At 47.0% G+C, this 23,863-nt stretch overlaps 1 protein-coding gene across 2 annotated transcripts; it reads right to left on the bottom strand.

The window, feature by feature from the left end:
• Positions 1-9,462: 9,462 nt before the first annotated feature.
• On the bottom strand, positions 9,463-22,515 carry LOC148140893 (class I histocompatibility antigen, F10 alpha chain-like). 2 transcript variants are annotated; one of them, XM_087979667.1, is made up of 6 exons: positions 22,376-22,515; positions 20,942-21,013; positions 20,755-20,850; positions 18,980-19,258; positions 11,411-11,518; positions 9,463-10,135 (listed from the first exon to the last, which is right to left on the bottom strand). In XM_087979667.1, the coding sequence occupies exons 3-6, from the start codon at positions 20,804-20,806 to the stop codon at positions 10,083-10,085; spliced, it is 492 nt and encodes a 163-aa protein (XP_087835793.1). In that variant the 5' UTR covers positions 20,807-20,850; positions 20,942-21,013; positions 22,376-22,515; the 3' UTR covers positions 9,463-10,082. The 2 variants fall into 2 exon arrangements, with proteins under 2 accessions (XP_087835793.1, XP_087835794.1); XM_087979668.1 differs by lacking the exons at positions 20,755-20,850; positions 20,942-21,013.
• Between the last annotated feature and the right edge of the window lie 1,348 nt (positions 22,516-23,863).

A 23,863-nucleotide genomic window follows, 5' to 3' on the forward strand; every position in this document is an offset into this window, starting at 1 on the left:
GTGTGGGGGTTAATGGAGTGGGTCATGTACAGAGAGCCCAGTGTGGGGGTTGATGGGATGGGTCATGTACAGAGAGCCCAGTGTGGGGGTTAATAGAGTGGGTCATGTACAGAGAGCCCAGTGTGGGGGTTAATGGAGTTGGTCATGTATAGAGAGCCCAGTGTGGGTGTAAATGGAGTGGGTCATGTACAGAGAGCCCAGTGTGGGGGTTAATGGTGTGGGTCATGTACAGAGAGTCCAGTGTGGGGGTTAATGGAGTGGGTCATGTACAGGGAGCCCAGTGTGAGGGTTAATGGAGTGGGTCATTTCCAGAGTGCCCAGTGTGGGTGTTAATGGAGTGGGTCATGTACAGAGAGACCAGTGTGAGGGTTAATGGAGTGGGTCATGTACAGAGAGCCCAGTGTCGGGGTTAATGGGGTGGGTCATGTACAGAGAGTCCAGTGTGGGGGTTAATGGAGTGGGTCATGTACAGAGAGTCCAGTGTGGGGGTTAATGGCGTGGGTCATGGACAGAGAGTCCACTGTGGGGGTTAATGTGGTGGATCATGTATAGAGAGCCCAGTGTGGCATTTAATGGAGTGGGGTACAGGAAGGCTAGTGTGGGCGTTATCGGAGTGTGTAATGTACAGAGACTCCAGTGTGGGGGTTAATTGAGTGGGAAATGTACAGGGAGCCCAGTGTGAGGCTTGATGGAGTGGGTCATGTACAGAGAGCCCAGTGTGGGGGTTAATGGAGTGGGTCATGTGCAGAGAGCCCAGTGTGGGGGTTAATGGAGTGGGTCATGTACAGAGAGCCCAGTGTGGACTTAATGGAGTGGGCCATGTACAGAGAGCCCAGTGGAAGGGTTAATGGTGTGGATCATGTACAGAGAGCCCAGTGTCAGGGTTAATGGGGTGGGTCATGTACAGAGAGCCCAGTGTGGGCATTAATGGAGTGGGTCATGTACAGAGAGCCCAGTGTGGGTGTTAATGGAGGGTTTCATATTCAGAGATCCCAGTGTCAGGGGTAATGGAGGGGATCCTGTTCAAGAGAGACATGTATGGGTGTAAATGGAGTGGGTCATGTACAGCGAGATCGATGGAGTTGTGGATAGTGACGAAGGATGTTGTAGGTTACAGAGAGACATAGATAAGCTGCAGAGCTGGGCTGAGAGATAGTGAATGGAGCCTAATGCAGGCAAGTGTGATTCATTTTGGTCGGAGTAACCAGAATGCAAAGTACTGGGCTAATGATAAGATTGTTGGTAGTGTAGATGAGCAGAGATTTCGGTGTCCAGGTACAGAGATCCTTGAAAGTTTCCACTCAGGTTGACAAGGTTGTTAAGAAGGCATACAGTGTTTTAGTTTTTATTAATAGAGGGATCGAGTTCTGGAACCATGAGGTTATGCTACAGCTGTACAAAACTCTAGTGTAGCTGTACTTTGAGTATTGTGTACAGTTTTGGTCGCTGCATTATAAGAAGGATGTGGAAGCTTTGGAATGGGTGCAGAGGAGATTTATTAGGATGTTGCCTGGTATGGAGGGAAGGTCTTATGAGGAAAGGCTGAGGGACTTGAGGCTGTTTTCGTTAGAGAGAAGGAGGTTGAGAGGTGGGCAGCACGGTGGCAGTGGGCGGCACGGTGGCACAGTGGTTAGCACTGCTGCCTCACAGCACCAGAGACCCGGGTTCAATTCCCGACTCAGGTGACTGACTGGTGGAGTTTGCACATTCTCCCCGTGTTTGCGTGGGTTTCCTCCGGGTCCTCCAGTTTGCTCCCACAGACCAAAAAAGAGATGTGCAGGTCAGGTGAATTGGCCATGCTAAATTGCCCGTAGTGTTAGGTAAAGGGGTAAATGTAGGGGAATGGGTGGGTTGCGCTTCGGCGGGTCGGTGTGGACTTGTTGTGCCAAAGAGCCTATTTCCACACTGTAAGTAATCTAATCTAATCTAATAGAGACATATAAGATAATCAGAAGGTTAAATAGGGTGGACAGGTAGAGCCTTTTTCCAAGTATGGGCACGGCGAGCATGGGGGGGGGAAAGCTTTAAATTGAGGGGTGATAGATATAGGACAGGTGTCAGAGGTAGTTTCTTTACTCAGAGAGTAGTAAGGGTATGGAATGCTTTTCCTGCAATGGTAGTAGATTCGCCAACTTTAAGTACATTTAAGTTGTCATTGGACAAGCATATGGATGTACATGGAGTAGTGTAGGTTAGATGGGCTTCAGATTGGTATGACAGGTTGGCGCAACATCGAGGGCCGAAGGGCCTGTACTATGTTCTTTGTCCAGGGAACCCAGTGTGGGGTTAATGGAGTGGGTCATGTACAGGGAGCCCAGTGTGGGGGTTAATGGGGTGGGTCATGTACAGGGAGCCCAGTGTGGGGGTTAATGGAGTTGATCATGTACAGAGAGCCCAGTGTGGTGGTTAATGGGGTGGGTCATGTACAGGGAGCCCAGTGTGGGGGTTAATGGAGTGGGTCATGTTCAAGAGAGCCATGTATGGGGGTAAATGGATTGGGTCATGTACAGCGAGGTCGGTGGAGTTGTGGATAGTGATGAAGGATGTTGTAGGTTACAGAGAGACATTGATAAGCTGCAGAGCTGGGCTGAGAGATGGCAAATAGAGCCTAATGCAGGCAAGTGTGAGGTGATTCACTTTGCTTGGAGTAACCAGAATGCAAAGTACTGGGCTAATGATAAGATTCTTGGTAGTGTCGATGAGCAGAGAGATCTCGATGTCCAGGTACACAGATCCTTGAAAGTTTCCACCCAGGTTGACAGGGTTGTTAAGAAGGCATACAGTGTTTTAGCTTTTATTAATAGAGGGATCGAGTTCCGAAACCATGAGGTTATGCTACAGCTGTCCAAAACTCTAGTGCAGCCATACTTGGAGTATTGTGTACAGTTCTGTTCACCGCATTATAAGAAGGATGTGGAAGCTTTGGAAAGGGTGCAGAGGAGATTGCCTGGTATGGAGGGAAGGTCTTTCGAGGAATGGCTGAGGGACTTGAGGCTGTTTTCATTGGAGAGAAGAAGGTTGAGAGGTGACTTAATAGAGACATATAAGATAATCAGAGGGGTAGATAGGGTGGACAGGTAGAGCCTTTTTCCAAGTATGGGGATGGCGAGCATGAGGGGGCATAGCTTTAAATTGAGGGGTGATAGATATAGGACAGATGTCAGAGGTAGTTTCTTTACTCAGAGAGTAGTAAGGGTATGGAATGTTTTGCTTGCAACGGTAGTAGATTCGCAACTTTAAGTACATTTAAGTTGTCATTGGACAAGAATATGGATGTACATGGAGTAGTGTAGGTTAGATGGGCTTCAGATTGGTATGACAGATCAGCGCAAAATCGAGGGCCGAAGGGCCTGTACTGCGCTGTAATGTAATGTCCTATGTTTTTTGTCCAGGGAGCCCAGTGTGGGGTTAATGGAGTGGGTCATGTGCAGAGAGCCCAGTGTGGGGTTTAATGGGGTGGGTCATGTGCAGAGAGCCCAGTGTGGGGTTAATGGGGTGGATCATGTGCAGAGAGCCCAGTGTGGGGTTAATGGGGTGGGTCATGTGCAGAGAGCCCATTGTGGGGGTTAATGTAGTGGGTCATGTGCAGAGAGCCCAGAGTGGTGGTTAATGGAGTGGGGAATGTACAGAGAGACCAGTGTGAGGGTTAATAGGGTGGGTCATGTACAGAGAGCCCAGTGTGGGGGTTAATGGGGTGGGTCATGTGCAGAGAGCCCATTGTCGGGGTTAATGGAGTGGGTCATGTACAGAGAGTCCAGTGTGGGGTTAATGGAGTGGGTCATGTACAGAGAGTTCACTGTGGGGGTTAATGGGGTGGATCATGTACAGAGAGTTCAGTGTGGGTGTTAATGGAGTGGGTCATGTACTGAGAGTTCACTGTGGGGGTTAATGGGGTGGATCATGTACAGAGAGTCCAGTGTGGGTGTTAATGGAGTGGGTCATGTACTGAGAGCCTGGTGTGGTGTTTACTGGAGTGGGGTACAGAAAGGCCAGTGTGGGCGTTAATGGAGTGTGTAATGTACAGAGAGTCCAGTGTGGGGTTTAATGGAGTGGGTCATGTACAGAGAGTCCAGTGTGAGGGTAATGGAGTGGGTCATGTACAGGGAGCCCAGTTTGGCGGTTAATGGACTGGGGTACAGGGAGCCCAGTGTGGGCGTTAATGGAGTGTGTAATGTACAGAGAGCCCAGTGTGGGGGTTAATGGAGTGGGTCATGTACAGAGAGACCAGTGTGAGGGTTAATGGGGTGAGTCATGTGCAGAGAGCCCAGAGTGGGGGTTAATGGAGTGGGTAATGTACAGAGAGACCAGTGTGAGGGTTAATGGAGTGGGTCATGTACAAAGAGCCCAGTGTGGGGGTTAATGGAGTGGGTCATGTACAGAGAGTCCACTGTGGGGATTAATGGGGTGGATCATGTACAGAGAGACCAGTGTGAGGGTTAATGGAGTGGGTCATGTACAAAGAACCCAGTGGGGGGGGGGGGGGGGGTTATTGGAGTGGATCATGTACAGAGAGTCCAGTGTGGGGGTTAATGGAGTGGGTCATGTACAGAGAGTCCACTGTGGGGGTTAATGGGGTGGGTCATGTACAGGGAGTCCACTGTGAGGGTTAATGGGGTGAGTCATGTGCAGAGAGCCCAGAGTGGGGGTTAATGGAGTGGGTAATGTACAGAGAGACCAGTGTGAGGGTTAATGGAGTGGGTCATGTACAAAGAGCCCAGTGGGGGGGGGGGGGGGGGGGGGGGGGTTAATGGAGTGGGTCATGTACAGAGAGCCCAGTGTGGGGGTTAATGGAGTGGGTCATGTACAGAGAGTCCACTGTGGGGGTTAATGGGGTGGATCATGTACAGAGAGTCCAGTGTGGGTGTTAATGGAGTGGGTCATGTACAGGGAGTCCACTGTGAGGGTTAATGGGGTGAGTCATGTGCAGAGAGCCCAGTGTGGGGGTTAATGGAGTGGGTAATGTACAGAGAGACCAGTGTGAGGGTTAATGGAGTGGGTCATGTACAAAGAGCCCAGTGGGGGGGGGGGGGGTTAATGGAGTGAGTCATGTACAGAGAGTCCACTGTGGGGGTTAATGGGGTGGATCATGTACTGAGAGTCCACTGTGGGGGTTAATGGGGTGGATCATGTACAGAGAGTCCAGTGTGGGTGTTAATGGAGTGGGTCATGTACTGAGAGCCTGGTGTGGTGTTTACTGGAGTGGGGTACAGAAAGGCCAGTGTGGGCGTTAATGGAGTGTGTAATGTACAGAGAGTCCAGTGTGGGGTTTAATGGAGTGGGTCATGTACAGAGAGTCCACTGTGGGGGTTAATGGAGTGGGTCATGTACAGAGAGTCCACTGTGGGGGTTAATGGAGTGGGTCATGTACAGGGAGCCCAGTGTGGGGGTTAATGGAGTGGGTCATGTACAGAGAGTCCACTGTGGGGGTTAATGGAGTGGGTCATGTACTGAGAGCCTGGTGTGGTGTTTACTGGAGTGAGGTACAGAAAGGCCAGTGTGGGCGTTAATGGAGTGTGTAATGTACAGAGAGTCCAGTGTGGGCGTTAATGGAGTGTGTAATGTACAGAGAGTCCAGTGTGGGGTTTAATGGAGTGGGTCATGTACAGAGAGTCCAGTGTGAGGGTAATGGAGTGGGTCATGTACAGGGAGTCCAGTGTGTGTGTTAATGGAGTGGGTCATGTACAGGGAGCCCAGTTTGGGGGTTAATGGAGTGGAGTACAGGGAGGCCAGTGTGGGCGTTAATGGAGTGTGTAATGTACAGAGAGCCCAGTGTGGGTGTTAATGCAGTGGATCGTAATGCATGGAATGATGCTCGGCCCAGAGAAAATGACTCCTTTCCCATGGGAATTCCAGTATTGCCGGCCTAAGACCTTCCCCAGGGGCAGTAAAGAGATAGGATATTCCAGTCCATGAGGTTAGATGTCCCATTAAAACAGGATTAAAGACAGAGGAGTTAGCCATCTGTTTACCTTTCCCCCAGCCCAGCCTATCCCACTTCCTGGACAGTACCCTGGTGTTAAGATTCAAACATCAGAGATGGAACCTGACTGGGATTGTATGAATGGATTAAAATTCATTGATGTATTCGAATAATGTAAGGTCCGTGTGAAAAGTGGCATATTGTCCCTGATTGGTAACAGCTTGAAGAGATCAATTTTTCCCAACAGGAAAGGGAATCACATTTGCATATGCATGAATAAACACCGGCCAAGCTTCCAAATTGCTCCGTCTAGTTTTCTTAGGCTGTGGAAATTGAAGAGAAAACCATCCTTTTCAAGGGCATCATCACAGCTGAGCCTGGGCTGGGTTAAACATGGAGTATCCTTCTCCTCCCCGCAGTGTTTATAAGACTTTAGACCAGGAATGATGAAGCTGTTTGGCTTCTCCCAATTGACAAAATTAAAATTGTCCATTTCAATAGTTTCCCATTTGCTTGGAGCTTCTCTGATCTCGGGGTTTCTACATCCTGGAGAATGGGGTGAACCAGCTGTCCCTGTTCCAATCAGTGACTAGGAGGAAGGGGAGTCTGGAAGAACAAACCACCATGAACCCATATGGAAGGGCTCGGAGTTAAAAATACAAGGTTAGCAGCAGAATTGGCCAATGATTATTTCAATCTGTGAGGGACAGAATTTGGGCAAAGAGATATCCTCAGGTGGTAAAGGAAAGGGTTGAAGATAATAACGACAATTTACCACAAGTTAAAAAGGAAACCCAAGAAGGGGGAAGTGAAATAAAAAAAACTCAGGCATTTTCACTGTCATAAGGAAGGAGACATGAGTTGCAATGTTGGTGGTTTAGGAAAAGCACTGGGAAGAAGGATGTGGTAAAACAGGAGAAGCCAGTGAGGTTTGTTAAAGCAGTAAAGGAGATCGATCACAGTGGAAGCTAAAAAGCTGCAGTAGGAATGTCCAGCCTGGTCAGGGGTTGGTTGAGAAGAAAGGGCCAGATCTCTTTAAAGAACATTCCTGTGCAGGAGGAGGAGCAGGGAAACAGGAAACATCAATCTTTGATGCTGAGGAATGAGGGAATATGTCATTCAAAAGGAGGACAGGGGCAACCCCAGTATCCATGGAACTGGTTTCCGTGGTTTCAGTTACTGCCACCCGAACACATGAAAGGGAATGTTCCGGAACCAGGAGGCTACCGGGAAGGTAAGTTTCCCATGTAAATGAATGGGCTCGTTCCTATCTGCTGTTTCAAGCTTCCGCGGATAGGTCCTGAAACATATCCCCGCTGGGTACAGGGGAGACTACTGTATTGACAGAAGAGATGGTAATATGTTGCATTCAAATTCAAAGTGAGGTTGGAGAGTCTGGTGAAAAGTGGTGGAGGGTCAATAGGAGTACAGTTTATCCTTGGAAAGGAGGCAGCTGGACCACGGCTGGGAGTAATACCTACTGTGTTTGGAAAACCAGTTGAAAACCCAACAACTGAGGTGTCACAGGAAATATATTCTGGGATTTTTCTTGATTGTGTGGGTAGATGCCAGTGTTGTAACTGGACTGGAACAGTTTGGATAGGGGAGTGGCAAGTTCTCGAGCACAAGCCTTCAGTACTATTGCCTGAATGTTATCAGGGCCTGAAGCCTTTGTAGTACCCAGTGTCTTCAACTGTTTCTTGATATCACGTGGAGTGAATTGAATTGACTGAAGACTGGTATCTGTAATGCTGGGGACCACTGGAGGAGGTTGAGATGACTGAAGATTGCTGTGAAACCTTCAGGCCTATCTTTCACACTGATGTAATGGGCTGTTTCATCAGTGAGAGTGGGAATATTTGTGGAGCCTCCAGTGAGTTGGCTGGATGTGGCAGGACTGCAGAGCTGAGGTTGTGGGATTGCTTAGCTCTGTCTATCACTTGCTGCTTATGTTATGTGACATGCAAGTCGTCCTGTTTGGTGGCTTCACCAGGTTGGCACCTCATCTTCAGGTATGTCTGGTGCTGCTCCTGGCATGCCGTCCTACACTCCCCATTGAACCAGGGTTAATCCCCTGGCTTGGTGTTAATGGTTCAGTGGGGGCTATGCCAGGCCATGAGGTTACAGATTGTGCTGGAGCATGGTTCTGCTGCTGTTGATGGCCCACAGTGCCTCATGAATACCCAGGCTTGAGCTGCTAGATCTGATCCAAGTCTGTTCCATTTAACACAGTGATAGTGCCACACAATATGATGGAGGTTATTCCCAATCTGACAGTGGGACTTTGCCTCCACAAGGACAGTGCGATGGTCACTCTCACTGAGACTGTCATGGACATTTGTACCTGCAGCTGCCAGATTGGAAAGATGGAATCAAGTATGTTTTTCCCTCTTGTTGGTTCCCTCACCACCTGCTGCAGACCCAGTCTAGCAGCTATGTCCTTTAGTACAAGTCTGATGTTGGTATCAAACCCACCACACACACTCATCCTCAGGGAATATCGATGGAATGGAAGCGATGTCCAGAATCTACATCAGGTTCTGACACAATCTCCATTCCCTCACACTTGTGTGTTCCCACTCTCTGGGAATGGACTTTCCCTGATTGTGTTGACAGGTATGGAGTTATCATTTGGATTTTACAATAGAGGCAGATGGATATTGGTCACTATGTAAAGGTGATCATTTTAAAGAGGTCAGAAAGTCATTTAAAACAGTGATCTCTGTGTATCAATTCTACAAAAGCTTGTTATTATTCTCATCTAGCAACCAAACAGAATCCCTTGGGTGTGAATGAGTTAAGAGTTGACACTGCTGAGTTAATGCCAAACCGGGAAAAGAGAGAAAGGTCAATAGTTTCATTTTGACTTCAGAACAGAAGGTTAAAGGTCTCAGTTCAGGGGTGAGAACAGTTTTCTCCTTGCGAGAAATTGATATTTTCAGTTCAATTCAGGATAACTAGAGACCCGAGCCAGAGGGCTGCAGTTTCTGGAACTTCTCAACCGGGAGAGTTTGGATCAAAGTCAGTTGTTGGAACTGGAAAGATTGAAACGATCCGAATTGTGAAAGGTTCATTCCAGCAGATTTGGGAAGGAGTCATGAATCTGTCTCAGCATTCCAAGGATAAGGGAGAGTCGGTAAAATAAAAACTGACAGAGTTGACCTTTTAGTGAATATCTGTAACCGTGCTGTGGAACAGATTGAATCTGTTTTCTTATTTGCACAAAGACCTTTCTGACTGCGGATATATACTGTATATAAAATACACAGCTTTGGTTGTTTCTTTTCCTTTCTTGTGTCAACATGGACTCCCTTTGTAAAAGAACATCAGCAGCCTCGTGTGAATATGTTTCAGTGACTAACCTGCATGGTAACCCCATCTACAAATATTCCACCTCGAATCCAGGTTTCATTCCAGGATTGGACTGTCCTTGGTGACCGTCAGCTGGAACCAGAACATCATTCAAACTGACGGGGATTTTGTTCCTGCAGATGGAATAAGTGTGACACAGACTTGCAGGAAGTGACTGAGGGAACAGAGTGTCAGGAATAAAATCCATTTTCATTTTATTCACGTTTCTTACATTCTCATTATTCAAGCACTGTATCATTTTTCAAACGAGAATTACATTGTACCAAAATATAGCTGACATAGTTTAAAAGATTCTGACAGGATTGATCAGGTGCAATGATTTTTTTTATCAAAAGTTATTGCCTCAGTATAATCATTAACATGTCCAATTGGAGGATAGACTTGAAGCTAAAATCCCATTCCTGGAGAGTGGACAGGTCAGGGGTCACTTTACAATTCTCTCCTGTTAATGTCTCAAGGATTGTGTGGGTCATTCAGCTGGTGAGCCTGCCCCTTTCCTCAAGTATGGTCAAGTATGTGTCTGAGTGTGAGAGGGTGTGTGCATGGGTGTTTGTTTGGAGGAAAAGGTAGATTTTCACTCTTCCCCCACCCCAGCAGCCTGGGCCAGCCATTAAGTGAAAGTGCGATATCTTCTGGGGTGTGGTACATTTTATTTTGTTCCAAAACTACAGACTTACAGACATTTTCAACCATCCAGTTCTTAACACACATTGAACAAACCTCACTTTGAGCTTTCTGGTTAGTTTGGGGAAGGCTTGTTGGGGAGTTGGATGGTCTTCACTCCCTCAGTTCACATTGAACTGAAGCTCAACATCTGCTGGTTCCAAGAGCCACAAGCTGCTGCTGTGTAAATGAATAGAATCGTTCTTGTGAAATCATTAATAAAAACATCAAAATCAATAAGTTCACAAATAACTTCTAGTGATTATAAATGACACACATTGGAGATTGTAGTTAGACAAATGGTGATAAGTTGTGACAGATTTTAGTATTCAACAAGAAATCAGATTTATAAAATTTCTGTAGATATTTATCTCAGAATTAGAATTTGTAAAACTGACATTTATGTACAGAGATTTACATAACATTTGAAATTTGTTAACGTCAGATGCAAAATCAATTTCCTTCAATATAAAAATTGCCCCTGAGTTCCCTCAGGACGTTGCCTTATTTCTGGTCAATCAGTGACCCACTGAAGACAGTGAAGATGAGAATCTGTGATGGAGGAACCATCTGTGAAGATCCCTCTGACGGTGATACTGCTCACATTTCTGAGACGGGATGGAAACGCGACTTGAGAAGGTCTCGCTTGAGGGATCAGGATCCAAACTTGCAGACCTGGGATCCACTGCTTAACCTGTAGAAATACATTCCCGGAAAATTGATCTCAGTCCTGAAAGAATTGGGTGTGAACAATGAGCTGTAATTCTGTGTGTCTGCTGTGATAAGGAAGGACAGACAATGATGTCCATGTTCATACTGGAACAGGAGAATCCCATTATTCCGGAATGAGGCTCCGGGAATGAGCTGTAGTGGGGCCCAGGAAACACACAAGGTCAGGAATGGACAGACACAAGGCAATCACTTCAGGGTGGGGAGGGGAGGGGAATTAGTCTGACAGGGATTAACAGTGTCTGGGAGGGTGGGACAGGGTCAGGAGGGGAGGGGAATTAGTCTGACAGGGTTTAACAGTGTCTGGGATGGTGGGACAGGGTCAGGAGGGGAGGGGAATTAGTCTGACAGGGTTTAACAGTGTCTGGGAGGGTGGGACAGGGTCAGGAGCAGAGTGAAAATGTTATACATCACTGGAGCTCCGTTAAAATGTCACTCAACAACTCATGAAGGAGCAGGAACAGAGATATCAGAAGCTGAGAAAATAAAGACAGACTGTGAGAAACGGAACAAAATATCAACTTGACCATTTTGAGTTATTGTCGCTCAGTCACAGGACCCAGGATTCAATTCCCCTCAGCATTAACAAACCAGACTCAGAGAGCACAGCACAAAGGGAGTGGAGGAAGAGGGATTGGAAGGAGAGAGTGGATGGTGGGGTACTGGAGATTCCCCCACACTCACTCTGTCCCCTCAGTTCCACATTCCCCTCCCTCTGATTCTTACCTCTCCAGGGCTTTTTCCAGATGATCATTCCGAATCTTGCAGCCATTGCAGCGACTAATCCAATCACAATTCCAAGATGAGCATATCCTGCACTGTTTTTCGGGACTTCTGAAATACATTTGAATAACATCAGGATTATCTCTGTTCCTGGATCCGTTCCCAATTCGTGTCGATTCGAGACAATTGAAAAGAACTTATCCGTTGGGACTTGATGGGGTTGGGTCAACATTGGTTTGACCGTCACCCAGTTTCACTCTCCTAAAGTCCCTAAAGATCTTATTGAAGGGGGTGTAAAGAACGTGTTGTCCCAATCTAGGGGGATAATATCCATGTTTACAGAAGGTGCTAGATTGAGAGACGGACTGAAGGGACAGTAACAGAGTAAATGAGTGAATTCCATCTGCTTCAGTTTTATCCAATGTGGGGAAGTGTGCAATCATCCACTTTGGATCTGAGAAAGACAAATCTGAACCCTTTCCTGCTGTTGTGAAATTATACGATGTTAAATATAGTACATTTAGCAAGGCCCTGTATAAACATCATAAAAATCTCATGCATGTTCCATTAAAAAACACAAAGCTATTCGAGTGTTGGCCTTTAACTCAAGGGGGTTACAATATAAAGTGACAAAGTGCATCTTCGGTTAGACTCTATCCAGAGAATGACATTGTGTCCTGAACATCAAACCTCACATCAGACAGACTGTACTTGGAGGGAGGTATAGTGGAGATTCAGTAGAGTGAATGATAAGCACTGGACACATTAACCTCATTAATTTGCTCCTGGGATGTGGGGGTCACAGAGACAGAAATGGCTGCAGCACAGAGAGAGAGAGACACCCTTCAGCACATCACGTCCGCACCAGTTAACAACAACCAACAAACTGTTCTAATCCCATTTTCAAGCACTTGGCCATAGCCTTGTTAGCCTTGGAATCACAAGGGCACATCTAAATACTCCTTAAATGCTAATGAGGGTTTCTGCCCCAACATCTGAACAGACAGTGAGTTCCAGATTCCCACTACCCACTTTTCCTCACCGCTCCTCGGAACGTTCTCAGATTTAATGTGGATGTTCTCAGACTTATATAAAATCTATTCCCCCTGTTCATTGATCTCTCCACCCCACAGGGGGAAATGTTTCTTCTGTCTGCCTTATCTGTGCTCCCCATGATTTTATACACCACCGTGGGCGGCACGGTGGCACAGTGGTTAGCACTGCTGCCTCACAGCGCCAGCGACCCGGGTTCAATTCCCGCCTCAGGCGACTGTCTGTGTGGAGTTTGCACGTTCTCCCCGTGTCTGCGTGGGTTTCCTCCGGGTGCTCCGGTTTCCTCCCACCATCCAAAAAGATGTGCAGGGTCAGGTGAATTGGCCATACTAAATTGCCCGTAGTGTTAGGTAAGGGGTAAATGTAGGGGTATGGGTGGGTTTCGCTTCGGCGGGTCGGTGTGGACTTGTTGGGCCGAAGGGCCTGTTTCCACACTGTAATCTAATCTAATCTAATCTAAAATCATGTCCCTTCCCACTTCGATCTCCTCTGCCGTATGTAAAACAATCCCAGTCTGTCTCATCTCTCTTCATAACGGAAACTCTCCAGACCAGGCATATCCTGGTAAATCTCCTCTGCACCCTCTCTAGTCCGACCACGTGAATGAACGAATGATTTCATTGTCATGTGTATTTTACAGTGAGAAAACAGTAAGATACAGTGAGAAGATTTTTCACTGTCACCACAATCTGAGGCCATTTTGATTAGTTTTAAGAACAAGGGGACAGCACAGTGGCTCAGTGGTTAGCACTGCTGCCTCCCAGTGCCAGGTATCCAGGTTCGATTCCAGCCTCAGGCGACTGTCTGTGTGGAGTTTGCACATACTCCCCATGTCTGCATGGGTTTCCTCCCCCAATTCAAAGATGTGCAGGTCAGGTAAAGTGGCCATGCTAAATTGCCTATTGTGTTCAGGAATGTGTAGGTTAGGTACATTAGTCAGGGGTAAATGTAGAGTAATGGGGAATGGGTTCAGGTGGGATATTCCTCGGAGGATCAGTGTAAACTTGTTGGGCCATAGCACCTGTTTCGACACTGTTGGGATTCTATTTTTAAAAAACCAAAAAAATGAGAGTTAAAGCTTCAAGGGAGTCCATGAGGCCTGATCATCGATGATGCTGCACCACGATCCCTCTCCCACTGCCTCGCCCACTCTCTACACTGGACCCAACCAACGCTGAAACTGCCACTCTTCAGGCACCATCCTGTATATCTGGGCCAATTCTCCTCTGCCACCGCCTTGCTGCCATCTGCACCGGATCCACCAACATCAGAGTCGCATCTCTCACCATTTGGCCAACCTCACCAATGTCACTATGAGGCCCTACCACAACTGTATCTCCATCACTAGAGCTGGGTCCAACCAATGATGAAGTTACTGATCCTCAGGTGCCACCTTTTGCTGCTGAGCCTACCCTACCAACATCGCCTCCGCTTGGTAGCAGCTGCCAATTCTGATGCCAGCTCCCCATGCTCGGCCCTGGTAAAGTAAGTAAGCAAGGCTCACTTACCACCATCACAAGGTCCACACTAGGCCCACTCGAGTCCACACTGGGATACTTTGCTGCTGCTGATGCTGTCCAAGCTCAGGAAAAGAGGTGAGTACAAACAGAAAGACCAAAAAAATGTGGAACTATACTCCACCGCCATCTTGATGACACATCGTGCCTGTAAATCTTTTTTTATTACATTAGATTCCTGATAGTGTGGAAACAGGCCCTTCAGCCCAAGAGGTCCACACCGACCCTCCGAAGAGTATCCACCCAGACCCATTTTTTTCTCTTTTTCTTCCTGTCCGGGAGCAGAGGGAGACAGAGTGGAGGTGATGTTGGAGACCAGGAGGTTGCCGGGAAAGCAAGAGAACAGTATAAATTCTTACCTTCGCAGCCCGAAGCCTTTTTCCTGTCCGGGAGCAGCAGGAGACAGAGCAGAGGTAGTGGTGGAGACTAGGAGGTTGCCGGGAAAGTAAGGACTTAGTATAAATTTGGGCAGCGGCTAAACCCGAGATACTACACGTGTAGTATCTCCCTCCCCCCCCCCCCCCACTCTAACCAGAAGAAAAGGACTCTGTAAGGTAAGGCTTTCTTTTACTTTCATTTCTTTCATATATTTAAGTGTATTGTTTGGTTTTAGTTAGTTGATATAAAGCTAAGGCTTACAATGGCAGGGGACCTCAGACCTGTGGCATGTGCCTCTTGCTTGATGTGGGAGCTCAGGAACGTGGCTGACGTCCCTGACTCTTACATTTTGAAGAAGTGTGTCCAGCTGCAGCTCTTGTTTGACCGTGTGATGGCTCTGGAGCTGCGGATGGACTCACTGTGGAGCATATGTGATGCTGAGGAGGTCGTGGATAGCACGTTTAGTGATATGGTCACACCGCAGGTTAGAACTGCTGAGGGAGACAGTGAATGGGTGACCAAAAGGCAGAAAAGAGCAGGAAGGCAGTGCAGGTGTCCCCTGCAGTCATCTCCCTCCAAGACAGGTATACCGTTTTGGATACTGCTGGGGGAGATGGCTCACCAGGGGAGGGCAGCAGTTGCCAGGATCATGGCACCGTGGCAGGCACTGCTGTTCAGAAAGGCGGGAAAAAGACTTGTAGGGCCATAGTCACAGGGGATTCTATTGTAAGGCGAATAGATAAGCGGTTCTGTGGCTGAAAACGAGACTCCCATATAGGCACCAACGATACAAGTAAAAAATTGAGATGAGGTCCTGAAAGCAGAATTCAGGGAGCTCGGAGAGAAGTTAAAGTGGAGGACCTCAAAGGTAGTGATCTCGGGATTAATACCAGTGCCACATGCTAGCCAGGGTAGAAATGAAAGAATAGGCAGGATGAACATGTGGCTTGAGGGATGGGGTAGGGGGGAGGGGTTCAGATTTGTGGGACATTGGGATCAGTTCTGGGGAAGATGGGACAATTACAAATTGTTGGTCTACATCTGAACCAGACTGGAACCAATGTCCTTGGGGGAGTTTTTGCTACTGCTGTTGGGGAGGGTTTAAACTAATGTGACAGGGGGCTGGGAACCAGAAGAGAAGACTAGTAGACAGCGAGGTGGACACTGGAGACTATGAGGATCATGAAGTTAGCATTACCAAGGGGAAGAGTAGGCAGACAGCAGATGAATGCAAAAGAACTGGGTGGCCTGAAGTGCAGATACTTTAATGCAATGTGAGTAAGGCAGATGGACTTAGGGCTTGGATTGGTGCCTGGGAGTATGGCGTTATTGAGATCACAGAGACTTGGTTGAAGGAAGGGCATGATTGGCAACTAAATGTTCCAGGATATAGATGCTTTAGACAGGAAGGGAGGGAAGTAAAAGGTGGGTGGAGGAGTTGCATTGCTTGTCAGGGATGATATCACGGCTGTGCTAAAGGAGGACACTACGGAGGGCTTGGGTAGTGAGGCATTATGGGTGGGGCGGAGAAATAAGAAGGGTGCAGTTACATTGTTGGGGCTGTATTACAGGCCTCCCTGCAGTGAGAGAGAAGTAGAAGAACAAATAGGTGAACAGATTATGGAAAGATATAAAGGCAACAAGGTGGTGATGATGGGAGATTTTAATTTCCCCAAAATTGACTGGAATACACTTAGTGTCAGAGGTCTGGATGGGGAAGATTTTGTAAGGAGCATCCAGGAAAGTTTTCTGGAGCAGTATGTCAACAGTCTGACAAGGGAAGCGGCCATATTGGACCTGGTGTTAGGGAATGAACCAGGCCAGGTGGTAGAAGTTGCAGTGGGAGGTTTTCTTTGGGAATAGTGACCACAATTCTGTAAGTTTTAGAATATTCATGGACAAAGATGAGAGTGGTCCTAAGGGAAGAGGACTAAACTGGGCTAAGGCCAATTATATCAAAATTAGGCAGGAGCTAGGAAATGTGGATTGGACACAGCTATTTGAAGGGAAGTCCACATTTGAGAAGTGGGAGGCTTTCAAAGACAGGTTAAAGATAGTGCAGGATAGGCATGTCCTTTTGAAAACAAGGGATAGGAAAGGCAAGATTCATGAACCGTGGATAATCGGAGAAATCATGCAACTAGCCAAGAGGAAAAGGGAAGTGTACATAAGGTCCAGGCAGCTTAGAACAGAACGGGTATTGGAGGAATATCGGGAGAGTCGGAACAATCTTAAATGAGGAATCAAGCGGGCTAAAAGGGGTCATGAAATAAGGAAAATCCCAAAGCCTTTTATTCATATATAAGAAGCAAGAGGGTACCTAGAGAAAGGGTTGGTCCACTAAAGGATAAGGAAGGAAGGTTGTGTGTCGAACCTGAGAAAATGGGTGAGATTCTCAATGATTACTTTGCATCAGTGTTCACTGAGGAGAGGGACATGAGATTAGAGAGAGAAGTTTGTTTACTCTGGATCACATTAACATAAAGAGACAAGATGTGTTGGATAGGCTAAAGGATATTAAGGTGGACAAATCTCCAGGACTGGATGGGATCTAACCCAGGTTGCTGAGGGAGGTGAGAGAGGAAATAGCTGGGACCCTGATAGATATCTTTGTAGCGTCCTTAAACACAGGTGAGCTGCCAGAGGACTGGAGGGTTGCTCATGTTGTCCCCCTGTACAAGGAGGGTAGTAGGGATATTCCAGGTAACTACAGACCAGTGAGCCTGATGTCAGTGGTGGGAAACTTGCTGGAGAAGGTACTGAAGGATAAAATCTATTTATATTTAGTAAAGAATGGGCTTATCAGTGATAGGCCACATGGTTTTGTGTGGGGGAGATCGTGCCTTACCAACTTAATAGAGTTCTTTGAGGAAGTGACCAAGTTGATAGATGAAGGAAGGGCTGTAGATGTCATACACATGAACTTTAGTCAGGCATTTGATAGGGTTCCCACGTAGTAAACTAATGGAGAAAGTGAAGTCACATGGTGTGCAGGGTGTTCTGGCGAGGTGGATAAAGAACTGGTTGAGCAACAGGAGACAGGGAGTAGTAGTTGAAGGGAGTTTCTCCAAATGGAGAAAGGTGACCAGTGGTGTTCCACAGGGGTCAGTGTTGGGGTCACTGTTGTTTGTGATATACATAAATGATCTGGAAGAGGGCAGAGTTGGTCTGATAAGTAAGTTTGCAGAAGATATGAAGTTTGGTGAGGTAGCAGAAAGCATAGAGACTGTCAAAGTATACAGGAGAATAGGGATAGACTGGAGAGTTGGGCGGAGAAGTGGCAGATGGAGTTCAATCCAGGCAAATGTGAGGTGATGCATTTTGGGAAGTCTAATTCTAGAGCGAACTATACCGTAAATGGAAGAGCCTTGGGAAGAGTTGTTGGGCAGAGAGATCTGGATGTGTAGGTCCATTGTACCCTGAAGGTGGCTGGACAGGTGGATAGAGTGGTCAAGAAGGCATATAATATGCTTGCCTTCATTGGACGGGGTATTGAGTATAAGAGCTGGCAGGTCATGTAAAAATTGTACAAGACATTGGTTCGGCCGCATTTAGAATACTGTGTACAGTTCTGGTCGCCACATTACCAAAAGGATATGGATGCTTTGGAAAGGGTGCAGAGACGATTTCCAAGGATGTTGCCTGGTATGGAAGGTGCTAGCTATGAAGAAAGGTTGAGTAGGTTAGGTTTATTTTCATTAGAAAAAAAGGAGATTGAGGGGGGACCTGATTGAGGTCTACAAAATCATGAAGGGTACACACAGGGTGGATAGGAATAAGCTTTTTCCCAAGCTGAAGGATTCAATAATGAGAGGTCACACATTCGAGGTGAGAGGTGAAAATTTTAAGGGGGATACACGCGGCAAATACTTCCCAGGATCCATCATGTATTCCCATGCCGTGGTTGTCCTGCCCCAGTACATCACCTTCGCCTTATCCAGAGTGAATTCCATTTGGCACTGATCAGCCCACCTGACCAGAACATCTATATCTTCCTGTAATCGAAGGCTATCCTCCTCACTATGTCCCACCACACTCATTTCATATCATCTGAGAATTTACTGATCAACCCTCTAACATTCAACTTTACATAATTTCTATAAATCAGAAACAGCAGTCTTACTGGCTGGTCTAGCATTTATAAATCAATCCTAATTGGTCAGAGGGCAGTTGAGAGTTACCCACACTGCTGTATGTCTGGAGTTACATGGAGGTGAGAACGGCTGATTTCCACCCAAAAGGGAATTCATGAACCAAACAGGTTTACACAACAATGGTTTCATTGTCATTATTAGACTCTTAATTCCAGATTTTCATTCAAATCAACTTCCACCATCTAACAAATGGAATACAAACTCAGGTCACCAGGATGTTACTCAGGTCTCTGGATTAATAGTCTCGTGATAATACCACCACGTCATCACCTCCCCTCCTCACTAAAAGAGGGAATTCCACCCACCATCATTTTACCCAATCCGAGGAAGTGTGAGTCCAAGAAAATCTAAGAAAATCTAAAGTCAATCTCAGAAAGAGCTATCAAAGTATTTTCATAAATTTTAAAAGTTTATGCGTTGTAAAAAAAATTGCATGGACACACACAGACACACAGACTCCAGTCCCTTACCCCACTGATAGAGCAGGGCCTCTGCCAGGCTGCTGTGGTCAATGTGACAGGAGTATTGATCCTCATCCCCAGCATTGATCTCAATCTCTTTCTGGATCTGATGGGTCCCATCGTGGTTCGGTCGAACCCCCGAGGATTGGGTCTCAGACATGACCTCTCCATTCCTTAGCCAGGTCACCTCGATGTCTACAGGATCAAACCCAGTGACCAGGCAGGAGAGAGTGAGCGGCTTGTCCTGACCATTGGGCTCCCTCCTGGAGATGAACACTTCAGGCTGAACTGTGATGGGAAAGGGTGAAAACACAAACAACAGACAGACACTGAATGGAATGGGAGAGCGGTTTCATAGATCAGTGAGGTTAGATCAGAACATGGAGCAAAACTGAAATACACACCTTTCCTTCCAAAATACTGCTTTCCAGCTTGGAAATATCTCTTTAAATCCTGAACAAACCCCTGCTCTAGATGTTTCCCAATATTTGTTCCAGGATTCATCAGAATCCCATTTTTCTTTAGTCTTCACTGCATTGTGATTGGTTGTGATCCATCTCATTCTATCTTGTTTGAAGCTGAGATAATCCTTTCCATAAAATCCAAGTCGCATCGATCTCTTAATATCGCCGTCATCAGTGATTTCAACAATTGTTATCCATTGAAACGTGTGAATTCCCATCGGTGATCAAACAGGAAATAGTATTAAAGTTTTTGCAAATAAATGACAACGTGCCTGATCTGAGGGGAGGGTAATCTAGTATCAAATAGAATTGGAAATTATACTCCAGTAATGAATGGTATCAGGAGGTTAGTGCTGGAGTCGGACTGAGTGGGGTGATCCAGGGGTCAGCACTGGGAGACGGACTGAGTGGGGTGATCTAGGGGATAGACTGAGTGGAGTGACCCAGGGGTCAGTGCTGGCGGGTGGACTGAATGGGGTGATCCAGGGGTCAGTGCTGGGGTATGGATTTGATCATCTCCACTGCTTTATCTCTCAGATATTTCCTACAGAGCTTCTCACTGTCCTCTCACACTGCCTGTTGGATTCACATTGCCCATTCTGTAATATTGGGAAAGAGCAATGTCTCCCTCCCCCCAACCTTATGTATGAACAGACATTGAGACCCAACAAGCTGCCCATTCCTGGAGGATCACACCCATCTCACCAGATTCCCATTCACTCAATCGTAAACCAACTCCTGATCTTCATCAGTATGACACATTTCATAAATGCATACCTCTGGCTCACACTGTGTCACATGTGGAATGTAGAAATGTTACAAGGAACAATATAACTCAGGCTCAGCACCTGCCTGTCACTCATTGGAAAGAACAAATAAAATTAAGTTTGTTTTTAAAAAGCAAGTTTCTTGATCTCTAGGAATGCTGAAGTGTGATGCAATTCATTACCTTTAGTAATTGTTTTAAAAGGAAGCAATGTGGGAGATAATTTGGACACAGGAAGGCTCCTACAAACTTGCAAATGATGAAAATTGAAGTTTGATACTGACCAGGGTGTTGGGGATAACTTCCCTGCTCTTCTTCAAAGGTTCATCAATATAAAGCCAACGGACACTCTGTTCAGCATCTCATCTGACAGACAGCAACTTCAACAGCACAGCATTCTGTACAGCCTGAACTGGCATGTTCAGTGTAACTGCTGTGTTTATGTCCTGGGGTGGGGACTTTGTACCTACAACCTTCTGATGCAGAACCCAGAGGGACACCACCTACACCACAGTCAACATTACCATTCAGAAATTCCCCATCACCGATCTTACCAGATGTCTGGTTTGTACTTTTCATCATTGTATTCAGATTCTCCTTTGCCATGTCAGATCGTGTATTCCCGAGACCTGTGAGATATTGCCAGTATTCTGCATCAAAATAGTCCACCATGAACTGCTGATGAACATTAGTGTCATGACAATTGAGTTGAACTCCATTGACTATCGCAATGTTACTCACCTCCGGAAAATCCTTAATGCCAGAGACTGCCGTGTCGATCACAGTCAGTGAGTCGGTGTCTGCAAATATCAGCTAAAGAAGGGGTTAATAACCATCTACACAGTACTGAAGACTTATGCCCCAGAAATTCCTATGCACCTAACCAAGATGTTCCAGTACAGCTCCAACACCAGCCTCAATGTGACAATGTGGACAAATCCAACCCAGTGAATTAACCACCCCCATCAGCCTACTCTCGATCATCAGTAAACTGATAGAAAGTGTCATCAAGCAGCAATAACCTGCTCAGTGACACCCAGTTTAGTTTCTCCAGGGGCCACTGAGTTCCTGACCTCATTATAGACTTGGTTCAAACATGCACAAAAAAGCTGAATTCCAGAGGGCAGGCAAGAGTGGCAGCCCTGGGTATCTAGGCCACGTTTGACCAAGTGTAGCATCAAGGCATCCTGGCAAAGTGGGAATCAGGGGGAAAACTTTCTGCCGGTTGGAGTCATACCTGGCACAGGAGAAGATGTTGGAGGTCAGGCATCTCAGCTCCAGGACATCACTACAAGAGCTCCTCAGGGGCCTTCTCTCCAGTATAAAGTCAGAAATAGGGATGTTCACTGATGATTGCACAATGTTCAGAATTGTTTGTGATTCCTCAGGCACTGAAACCGTCCATTACCAAATGCAGCAACACCTGGGCAATATTCAGGAAGAGCTTATGCTCGAAACGTTAACTCTTCTGCTCCTCGGATGCTGCCTGACCTGCTATGCCTTTCCAGTGCCACACTTGTGACAATATTCAGGCTTCGGCTAGTAAGTGGCGAGTTATACTAGCAGCACACACAGGCCTCGTACTGACCAACTGAAACCAGTGGGAATGTAACTATCTCCCTTTGACATTCAATGGTGTTGTAATCACTGAATTGTCCAGAAACTGAAGTGGATGAACCACATGTATACTGTATGCAAGAGCAGGTCAGATGTTGGGAATTCTGCAGTGAGTAACTGCTGACTCACGGCCTGCTTAATTGTTAGCCCATCCACAACACTCACTCCTTACATGAGGGTATCACAACTGAGCCTGGACTGGGTTAAACATGGAGTATCCTTCTCCTCCCCGCAGGGTTTACAAGACTTTAGACCAGGAATGATGAAGCTGTCTGGCTTCTCCCAATCGATGTGAAAATTAAAATTGTCCATTGGAACCATTTCCCATTTGCTCGGAGCTTCTCTGATCTCGGGGTTTCTACATCCTGCTGTCAGGAGACCTGGACACAAATCCCATCAGTCTCCCAGACTGTGCTGCCTTCAATGTGTAAAAGATCAGGCTGGCTGTATAACAGGCGGCTGATCAAACATCCCCCATTTCAAATTCTCACCAAGAGATTCACATTCACCACAGACACAGAGAGAGAGAGAGAATGGAAAGCTGAATTCTGTACTTACCGGGAGAGACCCAGGAAAAGCACAGGGAGAAAATGATCAGCAACATTCTGGGAATCCACTGTCGTTATTCCAAGCAAAAACGGATTGGGGTAAAAGCTGCTGATAATGGACTGGAAATGACAAAGAAAAACTTCTGTAGTGAGTCCATTCTCCAAGTTCGATGGAAATGTGATCACTTCCTCCAACTCAAACAGAGAGGGGAATCATTGGTTCGTATCAGGAAAAAAACACCCAATTAAATGTGAAACCGTGAGCCTGTCCCCAGTTCCCGGGATCCTGAAAGGCAGACACACAGGGGTTTGACACCAAGAGCTGCAGGTTTGAGACGCTGCCCACATCAGGAACAGGGATCGCTCCAGGAGGTGAAAGCACAGACCGTGTGCTGCAGCTGAATTGGGAGGGAAATCCTCATTCTCCATCCGACAGCCCCGCTCCCACTCTTCATCAGAAAGGACAGTGATCCCTATCCAATTATAAAAGCTGGTCATGTGAGACCCTGAACTCTCATCTCTATCCGGGTGGATGCATCCCTCTTTGCATCCGTTTAAACTTGTACATTTCCCCATGTATCCAGCGTTATGTGTTAAGATCTGTGTGTCTGGATATGGAAGACACTGTTTATCCCTGCACACAGTGACCTGGCTGGTGCAAGGCAAGTACCAGGTGTCCCTGAGCTCCAGTGTGAGGTCCTGAAGGGCCCATGGTCTGAGAGTTACTTCTGGAGCAGGCCTAGAGTCAGTGCAGTCTCAATCAATGGGTGGGAATCAGATAGCTTCCCAGTCAGATCTGGAGTCAGGCAGGGCTGCCCTCTCTCTCCTGCCTTGTTTGTGTGCTGCATAGAGCCATTTGCCGAGTCCATCAGGAAGGATGCGAGCCTGAGAGGGGTGACTATTCCTGGCAGTGGGGGCCTGCAGGTTAAGGCCTCCCTGTACATGGATGACATCGCCGTTTTCCGCTGTCCGTGCGCAGACTCATGTGCATATATGACCAGTTCGAACGGGCCTTGGGGGCCAAGGTCAACCGAGGCAAGAGCGAGGCCATGCTCTTCGGGAACTGGGCCGACCAATCCTCGATCCCCTTCACCGTCAGGACCGACCACCTGAAGGTGCTGGGTATTTGGTTCGGGGGGGCTGGGGCGTGCGCCAAGTCTTGGGAGGAGCGTATCAGCAAAGTGAGGCAGAAACTGGGCAGATGGAAGCTACGGTTGCTCTCCATTGCGGGAAAAAACCTGGTCATCAGGTGTGAGGCACTGTCATTGCTATTATACGTGGCACAGGTCTGGCCTATTCCCAGAACCTGTGCTGCTGCAGTCACCCGGGCCATCTTCCAGTTTATATGGAGGTCAAAGATGGACCGGGTCCGAAGGGATTCACTGTATAAAGATCTGGGCAACGAGGGAAAAAATACACCCAATGCCACCCTCACCCTGATGGCCACCTTTGTGTGTGGCTGCATCAAGCTGTGCGTGGATCCCTGGTACGCAAACAC

This window comes from Chiloscyllium plagiosum, unplaced genomic scaffold (genome assembly GCF_037043375.1).
Source record: "Chiloscyllium plagiosum isolate Xiang-an unplaced genomic scaffold, Cpla_swu_hap1 HiC_scaffold_35, whole genome shotgun sequence".
Taxonomy (NCBI): Eukaryota; Metazoa; Chordata; class Chondrichthyes; order Orectolobiformes; family Hemiscylliidae; genus Chiloscyllium; species Chiloscyllium plagiosum.